The sequence below is a fragment of the Salvia hispanica genome, chromosome 3, assembly GCF_023119035.1.
Source record: "Salvia hispanica cultivar TCC Black 2014 chromosome 3, UniMelb_Shisp_WGS_1.0, whole genome shotgun sequence".
Classification (NCBI taxonomy): Eukaryota; Viridiplantae; Streptophyta; class Magnoliopsida; order Lamiales; family Lamiaceae; genus Salvia; species Salvia hispanica.
The window spans coordinates 33,566,855-33,587,378 of record NC_062967.1 but is presented as its reverse complement, the minus strand read 5'-3'; the positions used below and the strand labels follow the sequence as shown (position 1 = coordinate 33,587,378).

The 20,524-nt window shown below is 32.1% G+C and overlaps 3 protein-coding genes and 1 long non-coding RNA gene across 7 annotated transcripts; 2 read left to right on the top strand and 2 right to left on the bottom strand.

Moving 5' to 3' along the window:
• Nucleotides 1-1,998: 1,998 nt before the first annotated feature.
• Nucleotides 1,999-3,297, top strand: LOC125215503. Of its 4 annotated transcripts, none has more exons than XR_007175276.1 (6): nt 1,999-2,083; nt 2,540-2,597; nt 2,670-2,738; nt 2,815-2,855; nt 3,099-3,154; nt 3,266-3,297. It is a non-coding gene; the product is annotated as an uncharacterized LOC125215503 (long non-coding RNA). The 4 variants fall into 4 exon arrangements; XR_007175277.1 differs by lacking the exon at nt 1,999-2,083 and adding an exon at nt 2,093-2,375; XR_007175275.1 differs by lacking the exon at nt 1,999-2,083 and having other exon boundaries at nt 2,096-2,597.
• A 1,759-nt stretch (nt 3,298-5,056) lies between these two features.
• LOC125209918 (pseudo histidine-containing phosphotransfer protein 6-like) lies at nt 5,057-6,706 on the top strand. Its single transcript, XM_048109494.1, has 5 exons — nt 5,057-5,065; nt 5,679-5,911; nt 5,969-6,103; nt 6,182-6,254; nt 6,340-6,706. The coding sequence occupies exons 1-5, from the start codon at nt 5,057-5,059 to the stop codon at nt 6,415-6,417; spliced, it is 528 nt and encodes a 175-aa protein (XP_047965451.1). The 3' UTR covers nt 6,418-6,706.
• A 3,889-nt stretch (nt 6,707-10,595) lies between these two features.
• LOC125211704 (protein LURP-one-related 5-like) lies at nt 10,596-11,899 on the bottom strand. Its single transcript, XM_048111610.1, has 2 exons — nt 11,551-11,899; nt 10,596-11,156 (listed from the first exon to the last, which is right to left on the bottom strand). Exons 1-2 carry the CDS (start codon nt 11,815-11,817, stop codon nt 10,731-10,733), a joined length of 693 nt encoding a protein of 230 aa, XP_047967567.1. The 5' UTR covers nt 11,818-11,899; the 3' UTR covers nt 10,596-10,730.
• Nucleotides 11,900-18,240: 6,341 nt separating this feature from the next.
• LOC125217141 (cucumber peeling cupredoxin-like) lies at nt 18,241-19,200 on the bottom strand. The gene is made up of 2 exons (XM_048118975.1): nt 18,956-19,200; nt 18,241-18,872 (listed from the first exon to the last, which is right to left on the bottom strand). Exons 1-2 carry the CDS (start codon nt 19,134-19,136, stop codon nt 18,427-18,429), a joined length of 627 nt encoding a protein of 208 aa, XP_047974932.1. The 5' UTR covers nt 19,137-19,200; the 3' UTR covers nt 18,241-18,426.
• Between the last annotated feature and the right edge of the window lie 1,324 nt (nt 19,201-20,524).

Genomic DNA, 20,524 nt, shown 5'->3' with positions numbered 1-20,524 from the left:
TCGGAAACCCGGGACATTTTGCTGTTTTTCGGAATATTCCGACCACTTCACTTGTGCCCCGGCACAAAGCAAACACATTTAGTTGTGTTTTGGGAAATTTGTAATATAGAATAAAATGGCAACACTAATTCAAAAACTACAAGTATAGAAGAGAATGAAAAATCTTAAAGATAGAAAAATGTATTTAAATTTTTTTAAAAAAAATAGCCAAGCAAAAGCAAAGTGCAAAAAAGCCCCAAAAAAACCCATTAGTTAAGTGGCCGGTCCAAACGGTTGATACGGTTATAAACCAATTATTTGATTAAAATTTTTTGTGAGAAGATTAGTTATATTTAAAAAATATTGTTCGTGGTATCGACGTCACATCCCTATTAAATCATCTATAAAACCCGGGAGCACCTTTATTTGTGCTCGGAAAATCCGACCACCTCTCGTGTTTTCGCAATTTACCAAGCACTTCTACTTGTGCTGGACAAAAGCAAGCACATTTAGTTGTGTTTTCGGAAGTTAATATAGAATAAAATGGCAACACTATTTAAAAAACTACAAGTATAAAAAAGGAAAAAATATTAAAAGATAAAAAAATTATTTAAATTTTTTTTAAAAAATACCCAAAGCAAAAGCTGCTTTGCCTGCGCAACAAAACAGCTCGTGGCGGTCCGAACGGTTGATACGGATTATAAACCAATTATTTGATTCAAATTTTCTTGAAAACGATTAGTTATTTTAAAAAAAAATATTGTTGTGGTACCGACCCTTTAAACCCAATCACCTTTAAATCATCTATGAAACTAGCGGCACCTTTTTTTTTCTCGGAAAAAACCCGACCACCTCACGTGTGCTCGCAATATACCAACACTTCTACTTGTGCTCGGAAAAAAAGCAAGTACAATTATGGTGGTCGGAATTGAAAAATTTATTCTAAACATATAATATTAACATTTTTTATCACCCAATTCCGGCGGTACTTGTGCTCAAATTAAAAAAAAAATTAATTTTTAATGATTAACGATAATAAATTAAAACATGTCAATATTTTTTATTAATCCAAAAAAATATCTCGGAAAATTTGCATACATGAAAATTCGTGGATCTTTACCATAAATATTAAAATTTATTTTAAACATAGAATATAAACATTTTTATGCAATAATTCCGCTCCCGTACTTGTGCTTGGAAAATGCAAAGCATATGAAAAGGGTCTCGGAAGTATAAAAAAATATCCCATAATTTTTAATTTTTTAAAACAAAATAATAAATTAAAACATGTCAATATTTCTTATTAGTACATAGAAATATCCCGAAAAATTTGCTATATAAAAATTTGTGGATCATTTCCCGTAAACATTAAAATTTATTTTGAACTTTAAAAATTTTAAATTTTTTTTTTAAGTAAAAAAAAGGGCAAAAAATATGTGCTTGGAAAATCCGGCACCATGTAAGTGCTCGGAAGTTAAAAAATACTTAAGTAATAATTATTTCACAACAACAAAAATTTTTAAAACATGTTAATATTTTTTTTTACTAGAAATAGAAATATCTCAATAAATTTGTATGTATAAAAATTTGCAAATTATTTATCAAATATTAAAATTTATTTTGAATATAAAATATCAATACTTTTAACATTAGTTCCGAGCACCATACATGTCGGAAAATTTCCCCAAGTACCGTATAAGTGCTCGTTTAAGATTTATTTTGAATAATTACATATAGAAATTTGAGGTACACTGCAAATTTGAAATGCAATTTTATGTAATTGTTGTATTTTTTATGCAATTTGTACGTATTGTTGTAATTTTGATGCAATTTGTATGCAATTGTTGTAATTTCAGATGCAATTCGTACGTAATTTTGATGCAATAAAAAATTTCTATTTTGTGGTCCTACTGTTTTGTGTATGATTTTAGCTGTTTATTGTATAAATATGTAGCTTCTCTTGCAAATCCAAGTGGCTTCTCCAGATTTTCATACAGTATTGTGCTATTGGTTCTTAAAATAGTATTAAGGTTAAATATTTTTGGTAGGAGCTTTGGCCAAAGTTGGAACTACAGTTGCGATATATTCCCTTCTTGTTGTTAAGGTAACACTTATGTATGTAGTACTAGTAGTAGTATTCATTAGAGTGTATAATTTATTCACGTGAGGTTGTCCATAAGCTTATTCTTGGAATTATTTTCCTATGTACTCTGCTAAAGAGTGGTATAAATGTGCACTCAATGATTTATCATATTTTCTACTTTTGGCTATGCACAGAAGGAAGTATGGTCTATGGTGATGTATATAACACGCTTAAACTCAATGTTTACAGAATTGACACAGTCAATTATCACTGAATTTAATGTATTTGTTTTACAGAATCAATTGGAGTAAAGGTAGCTATTATTACCCTGATAATACATTTCGAAAGATTTAAGTTTAAAGTCTAACGGCGGATGTAACCTCAGAAGCTTATTAGATAATAGTTTATGATGTCTGTTAATATATTCTATTAAATGTTCTGTTGTAGCTGTGTGGATTTGATGTTGGTTAATTTCAGAGAGGAGCAGTTCTTAAAAAATTAGACTTGGAGTTGAAGGCATGAGTGCTGGGGCTAGGTGAGACTCAGATCAATAATCTTCCACATGCTTTAAATTTGATTACTCAATGCTAGCTTGTGTTGCATGCAGAGACTGCTGGTTGTATTGTACCTCTTGAGGTAGCATATGGAAATTCCTCCCAATGCAACAACCATTGAGGTGAGGTTCTGTATCTTTATTACTCTGCATCTTTGAGACAGCCAAATATAGGATATTACTTATGAATTTTATGCAGCTGGACGTTGAGTTGCTGACTATCAAACAAAACTCATTCGGGTATGCACTTCCTCCAATTCCAAATGTGTTTTTATCATTTCATACAGACAGTGTTCCTCATTCATGCAGAGCTAATGCACCTTTAGGTTCTGGATACAGAGCTAGTCCCCGTTTCATATCTCGAACTAGCCAAGAAGCTCTTGAACCAGCATTTGCATATGCCAAGATCTCTTCTAGAAGCTAGCTTTCCCTTTCCATTTCTCAAACCATTGTGCCCTGATCCCTCTTCCCTTGCTTGTTCAGGTTGCCAAGTGTGTCAAAATCAGGTTGCCCGATCTAGTTCTTCTGGCTGTTGTCAGGTATAGTCTACACTGATTTTCAGTTTAATTTTCTTTTCGTTTTTTTTTCTCCTGGTGGAAATTTTCTTGATTTTGATGATAAGTTTGTGTCAAATCATATGTTTCTCCAAGTTGATGATGCATGGAGATAATAGGGGATTGTTTTTCTTGTAGTGTCAAGAACCCTAACCGAGCACAATCAAATTTACGTAAGGTCAGGAAATTGAATTTCCTTGAATTGTCATTTCAATCTTTAATGTACCTTTATTCCAATAAAATTTGATATGACATACTGCTATATTTTAGAAGAAGAAAAGAAAGAAATATAATGTTTGTCTTATTGTGTGTGGGTGGAAGCATGCCTTGTGAGTCGATCGAGGTTTCTTTAAATAATGCTTAGTTCTCAATCTATATGTTAAACAATAATTTTGCACATACTTGTTAATTAGCTGTTACAATTTAATATTAATGAGACAACGAAAACCGTGAAAAGTGAAACATATAAGACACATGCGCGCGTTTTCTTTTTTAGAAATACTAATACAATATTTAATCTAACTTAGAAGCTCAAACTCTATAAATAAACTCAAATGCAAAAAAGGCATTTACGGTTGATCTGTCATACACATATAAGTTTAACGTAATTGAAAACATTAAGGTTGGGAATGTGATCTTTTGAGTAATTAGGGATTATTATGTGAATTTGTATGAAAGTTGTCACTTAATTTTGATATCAAGTGTTCCAAAATCCAAAGTGGAAGGTCAGAACTCAGAAGCATGGGAATTTATAAATTAACATGCCACGAAACAAACAAATGAGAAATCAATGGTAAATTTACCTAATAATAATAATAGAGTGAGCTTCAAAGTTAGTCTAGGGGGAAAAAACATTTTGCATCTTTTAGATTAATGAAAATTGTTGTCGCATATATTTGGAAAATGAAAAATGTCAAAATAGGCCCTTATTTTCCTATTTTACCTCGAGCAAGAAAGAGTAGAAAAAACTTTGAAACATAAAATATGCCCGAAATATTTATCATTGTATATCTAAAAGATGATTAATCCTATATTTGAATTTCGTGGATGAATGTAGTGTCCAAAAATTTAAATGGATAGTAAATCAAAGTATAATTTTTTGATTTTTTTAATTTTAAAATTTTATTTGATGATGTATCCATCATTAATAGTCTACAATTTAGGAAATGGACTTCGTTTACATATGATAATCAATTGAATATATTTTCTTACAATATAATCACCAGATTATAAAATACAAACCTTGTAACAAAATATCTTATTCTAAAATAATTGGTGATACATAATCAACTTAAATAGCTGCTTTCTACTACCTCCGTCCCCCAATATTTGCTACACTTTGACCCGACACGGGTTTTAAAGAAATGTAATGGAAAGTGAGTTGAAAAAGTTGGTGGGATGTGGGTCCTACTTTTAAAATATTAGATTTATAATAAAATGTGAGTAGGAATGAGTTAGTGAAATATGAGGTCCACTATCAAAAATGGTAAAAGTGAAGTGTATCAAATTTTCAGGGACGGACCGAAATGATAATATGTATCAAATTTTTAGGGACAGAGATAGTAATATATATACTCCAGAATTAAGAACAGTAAATGAGTAAATAGTAGGAAAATGTCAGAAATTCTAATTTATTGTGTCGTTCAAATGTAAATGTAATGAAGAAAATGAAAGCGTAACCGTTAAGTAAGTTATCACAAATTAGAGTTCCTTTAATTTGAGTGGGTTTTACAAAGCTAACATTTGAACCTTTTTAGTACATTTTTTAAAATCAAACTAGCAATGGGACAAGTGATGATAAAAATGCAGTAACTATATATGGAAGAATCTAACAAAAATGGGAAGGGAAAAGCTGTGTATAGGTATGTATAGTGGGAAGCAGCAAACATGGAGCTGGTGATTAATGTGAAGTATTTCTATTTCACAGCTTTTGTAGAAAAAAGTGGTGAAAAAGGATAGGGTGTTGGTCTGGTAGATGCCCCACATTTACCTCGATTCCCACCTCCTCCTTCTTCGCAGTAACTTTTGGCACTCACTGCCATGGCGTGAATTCTACTGTACCTATCAATATCAATTGAAACTTCATTTTCTGCCCAACTAACTTAGTACACCCCTCTTATTTACTCTATTAAATCGAGATTAGCTTGAATAAGAGTCTTTCTCTACGTTATTTTTAAATTTACTTTATTATTTATTCACTTTAACTATTTATTATGATTTTTTCAAAACAAAGACATAGAATGAAGTGACTCAACTTTTATGAGACACAGGGAATAGTTTTTAAAAAAAAATTAAAGTAATGCCGCTGTTAACACTTTATGCATATATTATAATTTGTAGCAGTATCTGGATAATAAATTAAGTAAAATAATAGTAAAATGTGGAATAGTAAAAATATATGGAAAAGGCTTGGCGTGGGGCGTGTGCAGGCACAGAAATATTAGTCACATTTCCAGCGTCTTTAAATTCCCAAACAGGAGTACTACTAATTCACACATTCAAACTGTAGCTGTGGAATTTTGTTGTTGAAGAAGACAAAACGGGTGTAGCTGTGAGTGTGGAGCAGCTGCGTGCTGACATGAATCGTTTGCTCGCCATTCTCTTCCACCAGGGTGTATTGGACGAGCAGTTCTTGCAGTTGCAGCAGCTCCAAGATGAATCTTCCCCCAACTTCGTCTCTGAGGTTGTCAACATCTATTTCCGCCACTCCGAGAAGCTCCTCCGAAACCTCAGAGCCTTGCTGTACGTACTTCAGTAATCCATCATATATACGTAATTCATAAATGAAATGAAATGCAGGGTGGATAGAGAGCTGTGTGACTACAACAAGATGGGAATCCACTTGAATCAGTTGGTGGGAAGCAGCTCCAGCATTGGCCTCCGTAACGTCTGCATCGCCTTTCGCGCTGCTTCCCACCACAACAATCGCCCCGGGTGAGTGGAATTTCTCTAACTAACTACTCCAATATGCAACAACGTAACACTCTCTCAAAACATAAATTAATTGAACAGATGCTTAAGGGCTTTGGAGCTGTTGGAATATGAATACTGTTACCTCAAAAACAAGCTGCATGAATTCTTCCAGGTACATACTACTATTACCATCATTATGAGTTATGACAATGCCACGCAATTTATGATAAAACTCGGATTTCATTTGTGTTACTTAGATTGAGCAGCAGAGAATGCTGGCAGCTGCGGTCAGATATCCTGCACCTCACCAACACCTTCACAATCCTCAAGCCTGAATGCCTAGCTACCTCTAAAAAGTTGAATGCAAGAATCTCACCTGCATGCAATTAATTCAGCACCTGCTTCTCATTCCTAGGCGTTCAGCTTTTTCTACTACAACACCAACATATATCTACTGCTTCTTTTCACTGTCTAAACCAATCTACCTAGCTACTGTCCCTTCCCTTTTACTCAAATTGTGTTGTCAATCAAGGACTAAATGTTGGTTGCAGATTATCAAAATAACACCCTTACTCTACTGCTTAGGGGAATACAAACTCAAATTTATTTTATGTCATTCCCGAATTTCATGTTTCATATCAATGTTCACATTTGTATTGTCAACAACGACAAATGTGCTTTTGTTTACATGATAGTTCAGGGAATACCAAAACATGTAGTATTTTTTACTACTCAAATACTTAAAACAATTATATATACTACTTAAAATAAGTTGGGATAAAATTTTACATCCTAATGTGCTGAAGAATTCAATGTGTTTTCATTATGGGTGATTACGTAAAAATATGTGGTACATTAATTTATAATACCATGTTTTGTAAGTATCATCATTGAAATATACATATATCAGACTACATATATACATCGATATTAAGAATGCCAATGAAAAGTTAGTAGAATTACTCTCAAGTCTCAAGTGTACAACGAGATTCTGACAACTCATGCCGTTCAGGTGGAATAATATAGTATTATACTCCATGAACTCACAAATATATTTGAGAAACTAGATATACTATATATCATCCAGATTAACTGAATACATATATGAAAATTAATATCAGTGGAGTTTTTTAAAATGTGTAGAAATTGAATTATGCAGCTTGGTGGCCCTTTAAAAATTGAATTTTTTAGCCCAAAAATGTACAAAAAATTAGCAGCCCAAATTGAGATATGGCCGATCCAAACCAGTGGCATCAGCCCAGATTGGTTTCTAAAAAAGAATCAACTCTGTTCAAGGGATTTCTGTTATTTTATACATCCAGAAAGAAAATGAAATTGGAGTGACTTAAAGATTGACAACAAACAAGGCAAAAGAAGAATTGTATTTTAAGTAGGCTAAATCAATTTCATTTTAGCTATTTCTTATATATTTAAAATGAGTTGGGATTGGGATTGGGCTGGCCTTTTACCTTGTAAGTTGTATATATTCATTCAAAGGACTAAAAAGTAAAATTACTCAAAGCCCTCTATCACCAATTGAATTCAAAGTATATACGTAATCTTTCATCAAATTGTGAATTTTCGCGTTAATATTTTGATGCAGCAAATACTATAGCAAATTAGCAATGCCCCAACCCAAAAGTAGGAAAATGCAATGAATAATTGCCGAAAGATCTTGCTCAATTTGAAAAGGTCGTATTGTCTAATAGTTGAATAATACTCCATTTACTCACGTCCATTTATTAAGTACCCTCATATCACTGTCACTTGCAGAATTGAGGAGCAAATATAGCGTGATTTCAACATCAATTTTTTAATATCTCATTAAATTTAACTACGCAACTTTTTATTTCTTGACTCAAAAAAGGGTTTACACAACTTTTGCAAATCATATAATCAGTATTATTGTTCATCATCAAACTTTTGACTACCGTGTTGCCAAAATCTTCAAAAATTTCTGGAGTATTTATAAATATGAAACGAACTTCTATCACACTGATCATTTAGTTTCAAATTATATCATGAGTACTAGTATTTAATAGTAGTATGTATGCAATACATAATTGTTATATATATATATATATCTTTAGATTATAGTACCATTTAAAATATAAATTGGTTTAATCCCACCACCGTTTTCAACTTAAAAAACAAAATTAAATGTGAAATAAGAAAATATGTATGTCCCATGTGAGTCGAATATCTATTCTTTTAATTTTTGTTTGCATATATAAGAATCTAAAATAGCCGAGAGCCTAATTGATTACTTCTTATTTACCTTAAAGAAACTAATTAATCAGACGAATCCTTTGAAATTATAATTTTTTTAACTCAAAGAAAATAATTATATAGTTTGAAGATATTGTTTAGCTAGTGTGTAAAAACAAAAAAAAATTAGTTGGACAAACAACATAATGTGACATATTTTTTGGGAAAAATAGAATATAACTATTTGTTTTTAAAACTAATGGAGGGATGACAAATAAAATATAATTAAAATATTAAGTGTTCAAATTCAACCGATACTTTTTAAGTTTTAATGTCGAGATATCATGTTCATACTCGTAGATTTATAGCTTTATAACGAGCAAATAATATAGTACTTAGATATAGAATCATCGCTTTCCTAAAAATAAATAGCACTCACCACATGACCACAATCACATGGCTATAAGATAGTACGAGTACTAAATAATTTCTAGTGGAGTGACGAATCGATGATAATTTATAGTGTACAGTCGATTCATTTCTTTTAGTGAAAAATACTCTCTCCATCCACAAAAAATAGAGCAATTAGTGTATGGTACGAATTTTAATGTAGAATTGGTAAAGTAAGAGAGAAGGAAAAAAAATAAGAGAGAAGGAGAAAAAGTAACTGAGAAGTAGTGTTAGTGGAATGGTGTGTAGAATTATTATTTATTGAAAACTTTTCATAAATAAATGTGCTTTATTTTTTTTGGACGGCCAAAAATGATAAATGTGTCCTATTTTTTGGACGGAGAGATTATAAAAAGGTGTACAATATGCACGTCAAACTTAACGTGACATTTTTATGAACACTTGAACAAATAATACAATGCCAAATCAATTTATTTTGCTTTTCAATTTTACGTAAGTGGTAATAAATTAGTGCGCTAGCTCTTTCAAAAAGTTATCTTCTTTGTAAAAGAAACATCGTCGATAATATGGCAACATTATTTTCATTAATATCCTTATTACCTGATTAATTGATTAAGGTTTAGTCTTTTTTTTTATAATTCCATAAGGGTTCCTTTTTTTTCGGTCGGTTTAGAATATCTTAAATTTTATTAAAAAAACATTAATCACCCGTAAAAATATGATCTATAGGTCGATGAGAATTTGACAGACTAGTTTTACTTTGGATTGAAGCTCAAAAATTTATCATTTTCTTCAAACACAATAGTAGTGTATACACTCTAGATATGGACCACCGCGCGACTATATTAGAGATTCTTAACAAACTTTTTATCGTTGACGTTCTCTGCTAGTTAGCTAGATACCGTTGTGAATGAAAAAATGATCTTGAAAAAAGAAATACTATAAAAGATAGTGAAATAAAATCATGCATGCAAAGGACACTTGGATTATAGTCATATTGTTTATATTAAAGTCTTAGCATCAAATCTGGTCTTGGTTAATATTTTAATTAACTATTAAGAGAATGTGCTACTTTAATGTTCTTTACATAAATTAATGTATATACTTTTATTCCTAAGCGTGTATGCTATTGAACATTATTGACAAAGTAAGAATCAAATTTTTTCGGACGACAACATTTTTGTATATAGAAAATGAAGCCAATTAAAGAGTACTCTATCATCCTCATCTTTTTACCACTCAAGATAAAATAATAAACTAAGTCTTGAGCGTTTTCACTTTTTATCCATTGTTCGATTGGATTTAGTAAGGTTTCAGATTATTTTTTTCAAGTGGAACTATGGCGTGGTTCAGTAAGAAGATGGACTACATACATTTATTAATCATTTTCCTTTTGCATTTTGGGACTCATAAATGAATTGTGTGGTTTCAATTTTGGTATAGTAGTTAGTATCCTCTTAAAATTTTTGCCTTAAGCAATGATTTTAAGTCTTTTCAAATGATATTTAATAATTCGTTATCACTGTATAGCCCTACATGTTTTTGCATAATTGCATCGGCTGTATTGATGTGAATTTTTTTTAGAAATATATTGAGAAAAATTGTTAGTATATAATTGTATTAATATTTATAATTTAATTTGCATAGTTTAATTAGGTGTGATACTTCCTTCCACAATTAATAAAGTCAAAAGTAAACTTTGTTCTCTTCTGCCGAAATCATACATTTCCTTCTTATGGAGTAATCCTTTTTCTCCGGATGATATATAGATTTTCATTTTTTTGTGATGCAAATTTAACTAGATTAACAAAATAAATCTAAAACTGTAAAGAGAAGTCATGAGAATGATTGGAACGAAAGCAAAGCTTTTCACAATTTTGAACTAAACTCATACTTAAAAGGAAAATAAATACTTATATACCAACAAATTCCCCATTGATACAAACAAGAGGCTAAAAAGAGTTGTTTATGTGAAATTTAGGGGAGCTTTTGTTGCATTGCAAAGTGTATCAACAAAAATATTCCAAACTTAGGGAGAGGGATTCTCACTGGTGGGCTCCACCCCGACCTTGTTTCCGTTGAGGCTTCCGTCGGCATCGTCGTCTTCGTCGGAGCCGTAGATCTGATCGAGTATCAGCACCAGCCCCATGGCGAAGGCGCCGTCGAACCCTGGCTTCAGCGACAGCACGAACACGTCTTTGCCGAGCACCACGTTTGTGGTCGCGTCCACCTTGCGCCGGACCTCCGCCACGATCGCTTTTTCGTTGTTGAAAATGTTGCAATTCCGGCAGCCGAAGGAGCCTTCGATCTGGTACTCCTCGCCTGGTTTCGAATACACCTCCACCGTCATGCTCGACCGTCCGATTATCGAGGATCTCCGCACGCTGAACAGCGGCTTCTTCCCGTCCGCTCCGTCGCCGACGAAGCCCTCCCACCGCTGGTGCAGGCTCGGCCTCTGTTTCAGTACAAATTCACCAACAACAAATCAGTGAGTTGACTCGGTACCAACACAACACACATATCACTGTCGATACTAATTAACATTGAAATCAGGAATTCGGTGAAAAAATTCACCAACTACAACACTGAATTGAATTACACATAATCCGAGACCTAATCGCGTGAGCATTTTGCAAACGGACACGTGCTTATGCGCGGAAGAAACGGTTAAACAAATCTCGAGATTAAAATCGGAATTAAATATTACAGATTAGCCGAGTCGACTCCGTTTCAACGGTACAGTCAAATTAAAATTTGAATCGTGGCTAAGCAATGGAAAAGAGGATTTAATGATTTTCACCGAAAATTGACGGAAACCGGCGATCTGAGAAATGAGAATACATACATACCTTGCGGCGGACGGTGAGGATGCATCTTCCGGAAGCGTCCATGAGAACGACTTCGCCAGTATCGCCGGCGTCGGGACCGTACGAGTCGACTCGGAAGACGAGCTCGCCTTTGCAATCGTAAGCAGTGAAGCCGTCGCCGGCGAAAAAGAGAGAGGTTTTCCGCACAGTGAGATGCGCCTCTTCGTCGTAGACGTAGCGTTCCTCCACAATCGCGCCGCTCTTCATCACTGCGTCGGGCATTCGCTTCGCCGTTGACAGCCACGGCATAACAAAACCGAGATTTGTGGTTGCGAGGGAGGAAGAGCGCAGATAAATTTATTTGGGGATAATTAATTAAAAGGAAAAGAAAATTGAAGTGAGGAAATAGTGAAGGTGTGGAGTGTATTAATATGGGAAATGGCGCAGTGGGCCCTATCTGCAGGAGCAAGAATGGGAATACTTTACCCCACGCCACGTATTATACAATTACTAAATAATTTTTCGATACTAAAGGATTTTATAATTTTGTTTATTGGATTTTTTATGAATATAAGGTACGCCAATTTATTTTAGAAATACTACTCCTACTATATTTAACTGTAGTCCAGTTTATATACTGGAATATTTTTCTAATTACAGTTCATTTCTTTTTTGTTTATTAATGTTCTGTCTTTATATCGTTTGATGATTTAAAACGTTTTGTTGGTATAAAAAGTTTAAATTTTAATATGCTACTTTTTAAAATAGAAAGGAAAATGTTAAAGCCGTTGGGAATTTTCATGTCTAAATTAATTTTCATAATATTAAATTATAAATAAATTTATATTCAACCAAGGCGGAATTACTTTTCATTATCATTTAAGAATATATTCCATTTTCACTGATTTACATACTCCTACTATATTTGCATAAGAGTAACGATCGATGAATCCATTTTTATATTTCAACAACGGAAATGGTTTACTTAGTTGGGGGTTCTTATCCTTGCCAAAAAAAGTGGATATATTTTTAAAAGATAATGGGATATTGGTACCTAATCTAACGTAACTCTAAAAAAGTTAAATTTTTCTCAAAAAAGTTTTTGAAATTGACAAATAATATCATAAACTTTACATGAGTTTGTTATTTTCCGCTAATGAAAAAATTCCGGCTTTATTAATAGACTGAAGAACAATTTTGGAGGGTATGCTTCAAGAAAAACTATCTTCAAATATTGAAAACTTGAAGCTCTTGAAGTTGTTGTCGAGAAATTATGAAAAAAAAATCGTAAAATAAAATTATTTGCCAGAATATTTTCATTGGTGGGAAATAACAAACCCAGAATAAAGTTTGTAATATTATTTGTTAATTTCAAAGTTAGTGGAAAAATTCTAATTTTTTTTAAAATTTAATGATATTAAGTGCCAATATCCCGAAGATAATTATCTTTTTATTGTCAAATAACCGCCTAATATGAAAAGGAATCAACTGCTTTATACAAATGAAAGAGTTAAGTGACTACAATACAAATTTATTGAGTAGATGATGGGGTCCGATGTGGACATTAAAAAATATGTTAGAAAAAAATGAAAATCTTGAAGATTTTCCATTCCTGGAATTAATTGTAATATTTTCATTTTTCGTATTTCCTTTAATTTATGTATAATTTGGAAAAAGAAGGAAAAAAATATCATCAGATGATAAGAAAATGAGAGATTTGGGACTTATTGTCAGAAAATTTGCTCTCTCAAATAAATAGCAACATCATAAACATGTACACTTTCGACCAATCCATTATAACTTAAAACGAAATTAAATTGAGATTTCGGTATATACTATATATTTGGCTGTGTTTGGAGATAATGATTTATCTTCTGTATATATTGAAAACGTGTATGATATTGACACTGTCCAAACATAAATATCTATCTTAAATTATTATTTATTATTTATCGTTACTTCAAGCAAATAAATACTATTTATAAGAACATACTAATGACAACGTCGTATACGACGATTTAGTTGGTAACTCAATAATCTCAAGCCCTAAACATGATCACTTCTAATTTATCTATATTTTTTGATTGATCTTCTACCTAAAATATCCTATGCATGCACAGCTAGGACGATCAAAATATTATTATTAAGAAGTATCGACATGTAATAATGCATTAAGTAACGTATACATCACAAATCAGTGAGAATTCTAAGTATGAAAATATCTATATTACTATATATACGAAGAACCGAAGTGGATCTAATAAAAAACCTTTTCCTAAAATAGAAACTAGGAACAAATCTGAACTCTTGAGAGTTTATTATTATCACGTATAATGATAGTTCTATTGTAATATTATAAAAGTATATATAAAAATATTATTTTATATACTACTATAAAGTTCTATCACTTAAAGGGAGGAATGATATGCTACCTATCTTATGTGAGCACCACTCTTGTTTGACGCACGTTTAGCGTTGTTCATTTCGTTTTATATACTTAGTTTGATTTTAATACAATAAAAAATGTTATTGAAATTTTTAATTTCCCAAAATTCATAAAAATCAAACCTTGATTTGCTATTTTATTCATTTATTTGAAATTATAGAGTAAACAAACAAATCGAGCTTTCATTTTTATGAATTTTGTGAAATTGAAAAATGTAATAACGTTTTTTAATGCATTGGAGTCAAACTAAATATATAAATCAAAACGAACAACGTTAAACGTGCGTCAAACGAGAGTGGTGCTCACATAAGGAGTCCACATAAGGTACGTACCATATCATTCCTCCACCTAAAGAATAATAACTATATATATATATATATACGAAGAGACATTATTGTATATATAATCATATAATTCCATATTTTAGATGTTACACAACTTCTTCTTTTTCTCTACATATTTTCTTTATACTTTATCCTCAATTTATACACATATTTTCAAAAATAAATTATGATCTATTTTCACTAACAAAACACAAGCATGGTAATTTATGTTAAAATTAATGCCACTCCAAGATGTGCATTTTTTTTCTAATAATAGTATTTTAGACAATCTTGATCCAGTCACCTGGATTTGATGAAATTAGATCAAACGAAGACCAATTCACAATTTCTTTGGAAAAGAGAAGAGCAATTTCCGATTTCAAAAGAAAAACTAAAATTTACATTAGAATACGGATTAATTAGACTTTTTTGGCTATGATCTAATAACTAGTCCCTCCAGAATTATTGGGCTCGTAATATATACTCCATATCAGGTTCGATATTTTCCACCGTCACCAACAATCGATTACCCCAAAAAGAATGGTTAAGTCTCTTTACAGCTTTTGTTAGGTGGAAACAGATGTTTTGAATATGGTAGCATTATGTGAATGACGATGGAAAATTGAAATTCAACCGACTTTGGATAACAAGTCAAACATCATGAAATGAATAAAGAAATATGAGGCAAGATAGATTTAAAATGTCATATCAGTTACATTATTTTCTGAAGTAAAGTTTAGTCGTACTCGTACGTGTTTCCTTAATTATGGCACACTACAAAGAATAATGGAGTGAAAATAAATCATCTATCAACTTAAACTAGAAGGATTGAATTATGGAAAGTCGAGATTCGTTTGGTCAAACATGAGTTATTTTCACATAAACCATTTCACACTTCTATTATTGTTTCTTTACTTAACTTCGGAGAATTTGAATTATAAATATAGCAAATACATCTCCACAATTGACTCAACACAGTAACAGGTTTCTCAGGATGTTCGTTAAATCACATTATATATATTTAAATGTATAATCTCTAGTATATGTTGTTCACATTTTATGTTTGATAGGCGACACTCATTGTTCGCATTTTATGCTTAAGTAAGCTATACTCAATAATTATTTTGAAATGGGTTCTTTTTTTTTTCAGAGTAACGTTAAAAACTTAAAATCAATGCATCTTTAGCTAGTGCACACATTAGCATTTCTTACCAATAACATTTCTATCTTTGGTGATAAGAACTACCTACCAAATAGATAATATCTAGTGTTACGATCGAGATATCACAATATTTTCTACGACACCTCAGCATCACATAGATTTTTATAAAATTCGAAACCCTTGATTTCATTATCTCATAGTTTGATAAGTGGGTTATTTATTTTATTTTTAGGACTTCCTCTAGAGTTTCTTCGCCGAAATTAGAATCCCAAAGTTCGGATAGGACTCATGATTGGCATTTCAAGGGTAAACAGTGTTTGCATAGATGACATTAATTACATTCTTTTTCCAAAAATATAATTTGATATTTTTATATTGTTGTTATAAATAGTAGTACTACTAGTAAGTAGCTTCTTATCAGATATTTATATTTTTATTTGCAAGTATAGTATCATAAAAATTACTCCCTTTCAATGTATACAAGTAAACACTTTTAAAATTTCCTAAGGGCATTAATGTCAATTTACAATAAATTAGTTGTACATAACTTTTGAAAAATATCTCATAACTTAAAACACATATAACTTTCCCGATTTAAATTATTTTCACACAACATATATCAAATTAAAGATAATTTCATAAGGATTCTAACGAAATCTCACTTGCATATGTTCCGATGTCAAAATTTTCAATATTTTTTTTACAGCAACAGATGTCAACATAGTACTCCCTCCGTCTCACTTTAGGAGTCCCGGTTGAGTTCGACACGGGATTTAAGAAATATATAGGAAAGTTGGTGAAAAAAAAATAGTGGAATGTGGGTCCTTCTTTTATATATTAGTTTTATAATACTATGTGAGTGGAAAAAGGTGAGTGGAATGTGGGTCCTATTACCAACTATTGAATATTCTAACCGGGACTCCTAAAGTGGGACACCTAAAAGTAGTAAAGTGGGACGGAGGGAGTATATAAAATATGTAGAATGTCATTCTTAAAGCAATGTGTTGTGACATAAGAAGTGTGTTGACATTCTCAAAGCATTGTGTTGATTTTTTCAAAACACTATATTAACATTTTCATCTAAAACCCTAATTTGATAGTTTTATTTTTTATTTTTTTATTTAATTAATAGAAAAAAAAATTACACATGGCAAATTTTAGACCACTAAATTTCTAAAATCCTATACTCTTAAATTAGTTGTAAATAGCAATTAGAAAGTGAGTTAGCAATTCATCACTCTCATTTATTCCATGGAGGCATAGACCATCTTAAGTCTAAACTCTTATGCAATTGCAATCTTCAGCCAATTATAGACAAACCTATTTTAATAAATACTCCCTCCGTCCACGAATAAAAGTCCCGTTTTTCCATTTTAGTCCGTCCACGAATAAGAGTCTCGGTTTATAATTACCATAAATGGTAAAGAGACCCCACATTCCACTAACTTTCTTCCACCCACTTTTCTTAACATTTCTTAAAACCCGCGCCATTTAGAAATGGGACTATTAATCGTGGACGGAGGGAGTATAACATAAACTATTAATTTAATTTCATTTATTCACACCACACTCAAATTCAAACTTAATTAAAAAAATATATTTATATTTATTTATTATTTTAAATTTTAAATTATACAATAAAATGAGATGTATTGACTGCAATTTCAAAAAACTTTTTGTGATATTGCTTGCACCGTCGCACGGTTCAAAAGACGCAAATTTTGAGTTTTTTGTTTGACCCAAAATGGTCTTAAACGCCAATATTTATCGATTCGGATTCTTTAATATCTTATAATATGACATTTTATACTCATATTGATGGAAGAAAATATAAAAACTTTTAGAAATATTTAAGACATTAACCCGAATAATAATCACATACCCTTGATCAATAATTGACGATAATTCATCATAAACAAGAAATTAGATAATCACAAAATAAATGGGACCAATAGTGGGAATGGATTTTAAAGGATACCACACCGGTCTCGTAGACTTTGGTCCCTATCAAGAGAAATTGACTATATCAAAATAGTATGCCGTGTGCATTAATCGCCACTCAGGAAAGTTCAATCATCAAAATACAAGAGTAGACTTCTGATGATCATCATAAATGGATGTTTGACTTATAAGTAATACTAGGCATGTTAATTTATTTTAAGTATAATACTTATTTTGAAAAGTATTTGTCTTAAACAATAACGATCATATTTTTTAAAACTACTCCATCTATTCACGAAAAATGGTTATATTAATGGACAATATAAATTTTAATACGTAAATATTAAAATACGAATGTGAAAGAGAAAAAAATAACTAAAGTAGTAGTACTAGTTAAAAATGATACACAAATTATTAGTAATAATGATGCGGTGAGGATAATAAGTGGTGGACCAAAGTATAATTTGAAAATAGGTAAATGTATATACACGGACAATAAATTATGAAAAAATTCAATAAATCGATAGAAACATATTTTGATGGACAAACCAAAATGAAAGCAACAAGATTATTTTTTTTGGTGGCGGGAACATTAGTGATTATTTCCGATGAAGTATGGAATTAATAAAAAGGGATTAATGAAATCAAGATAATACGGATCGCAGTACATAGTAAAATTTTAATTAACACCACAAATGAACCAATGTGGTTGTTATTTATTATTGTTTCATATGTTTGTTCATGTCAGATTCTCGTCTATTATATGATCTTCTCCTAATAGTAGCATTAACACACCAACAAAGAAAACATTCATGACTATTACATTAAAATTGGCTACAAATATCAAATGAATCAAATTCTCATACATAAATAAACGATTTTATTGATCTCATAACAAAAAATAATACAAAATGCGCCAATTAAGATTGGATCATAACCAATCAACATAAATTCAATCCAATACACAATAAACAAGTATAAAAATACACTACTATATCCAAGCAAAACTAGATCAAGAAAAATTATGAAAATGAAGATAAAAATATTTAGAAAATGAAGGCTAAGCCAGCAAAAGCGATAACAAGCAAGAAGCTACTAGTTAGAGAAACAGAGGCAGAATTAGGAGGTGGTGGTGGAATACGTCCGGACTGTCCAGTTGGCGGTGGCGCTCCCCTTGCCCTTGGGGATTCGGCCTCGGGCGTGGGCGCACATGCATCCGGCTGGGGAGTGGTCGGTGTGGCCGGGGGAGGAGTGGTCACGGGCGGACTGGGACCACCGGTGGATGATGAGACTACTGTTATGGATAGCTTCTGTCCCGCTCCGCAGTGGCCGCCTATGCTGCAGATGTAGTAGCGCTCACCGGCATTGTCAAGGGTGATATTGGCCGGTCCGGTGGTGATGATGTTGCCGATGGCATTGTCTTCGCTGCAAGCATCGTACGAGGCTTTGGGCACTTGGACTACGTCGTGCTCGTTAGTCATAAAGTTGAACACTGTTGTCAAATAAAAACAATCAGTATTATACATCAGTATAAATAAAGAACTGAAACAACTATATAAGTCTCGGTGTACGTACCTAGGATATCACCAACCATGAATGTTTTGCCAGAAGCCCAATTGGAGTAAGAGACAGAAGTACTTGTGGGAATTCTCCATCCCATGTTGTCTCCAACTATATGCACAGTTTGTGCAAAACCAATGTTAGCAACTAGGCCAAAAAGAGCACTATAAATCATAAAAATGGAGACGCTGTCCATTTTTGATGTATTTCTTGTGTAATTAAACTTGAAATTCAAGAACAGCTTCTACAAATATATGATGAGATGGTTATAGTGGTTTGCAAAATGTTTATTGAGAGAGGGGTATATATAGTGCAATATTTTGGAAATAATCATGAAGCTCCATAGAGGAAAAAGGCTGAATCCAATGTCCACACTGGCTTGTAGAATAATTCGGACTTCTACTTGGGAATATTTGAACTTTCCACTATTGGACTATATCAACCAATTTTGTGCATTTATATTGATCCCATTACTAATTCCATAGTTTGATAATAGAATGAGTAAATTCTAGCTACATTGTTATACTGTGGTAGGGATGTGATTCGGGCATACTCTAACGGATATCGAGCTATTTTCAATGGTTCGATTTAATCCGATCCCATTGATATTTTTCCGGGCTTAATGAGCTATAAAGCTTCAACTATTCAAATTCAGGGTATGTTTAACCGTAGTTCTTCCTTTTGTTTTTTCATAAGAAATTTCAAGCAAATTAGTGACAAGACTTTGCATGTATTATTGAAGTAGAATTCTGGAGACGGAGCTTGTTGCGAACGTCCAAATGATTTGTAGGTCAAAAAGGCTTTACTTTTCTGTACTCTCATCTCCATTCAGATTAATTAACATTTTCGAAATTTAAGAGTTAGGAGTTAGGACCCATTATTATTAATTTGTGGACAGCGATCACTTAATTGTCACAGTTTGATTTTTATGAACCCATTTTATATATTTTTCAAATTAATAAAAAATACTACTAATAAATTTAAAGAAAGCCTCCAAGTTTATTTTCACTTTACGTTAATATATCAATCATATACATGTACCATGACTTGTGTGTTGGGATTGCTGACTGCTAGTTAGTTCGATATTGTCCTGCATTCTGACTGGAGCCAAGTCCGCACGGATTTATTTTTAGATTACCCATAAAAAGTTTCAAACTAATTGGTGTTGAACAACACTTACAATATGTTGCTTCAAGCTTCCCTTATTCATTCGATGTGGGATGGGTTTGTACCTAACAAAACCTCACCTTAAACCGAGACCACATCGGGAACACAGTCGATATATTGAGACATAACGGACCCAACTCAAACTTGAGTCATCATGGGCCTCACTCGAACAAGAGTCATCCAGTCCCGACCCTTTGGTCTCACAGGGCTCGACCCAAAGCCACCTCGGCTCTGATATCATTTGTTGACAGCATATTAGTTTGATATTGTCCACTTCGGGTGGAACCAAGTCCGCACATATTTGTTTTTCAGTCATCCCAAAAAGCCTCATATTATACAATACTCCTTCCAAAAATTCTTACTTATCCAATATGAGATGAGTTTGTATCCAGTGAATTATTAAATTTTATTCCAAGG

Coding starts and splice junctions, on each gene's coding strand:
- LOC125211704 (XM_048111610.1), bottom strand. CDS start 11,817: ATGCCGTGGCTGTCAACGGCGAAGCGAATGCCCGACGCAGTGATGAAG. Junction 11,157..11,550: donor TCCTCACCGTCCGCCGCAAG/GTATGTATGTAT, acceptor GTACTGAAACAG/AGGCCGAGCCTGCACCAGCG.
- LOC125209918 (XM_048109494.1), top strand. Junction 6,104..6,181: donor CACCACAACAATCGCCCCGG/GTGAGTGGAATT, acceptor TTAATTGAACAG/ATGCTTAAGGGCTTTGGAGC. Junction 6,255..6,339: donor AGCTGCATGAATTCTTCCAG/GTACATACTACT, acceptor TGTGTTACTTAG/ATTGAGCAGCAGAGAATGCT.
- LOC125217141 (XM_048118975.1), bottom strand. CDS start 19,136: ATGGACAGCGTCTCCATTTTTATGATTTATAGTGCTCTTTTTGGCCTA. Junction 18,873..18,955: donor CATGGTTGGTGATATCCTAG/GTACGTACACCG, acceptor ATTTGACAACAG/TGTTCAACTTTATGACTAAC.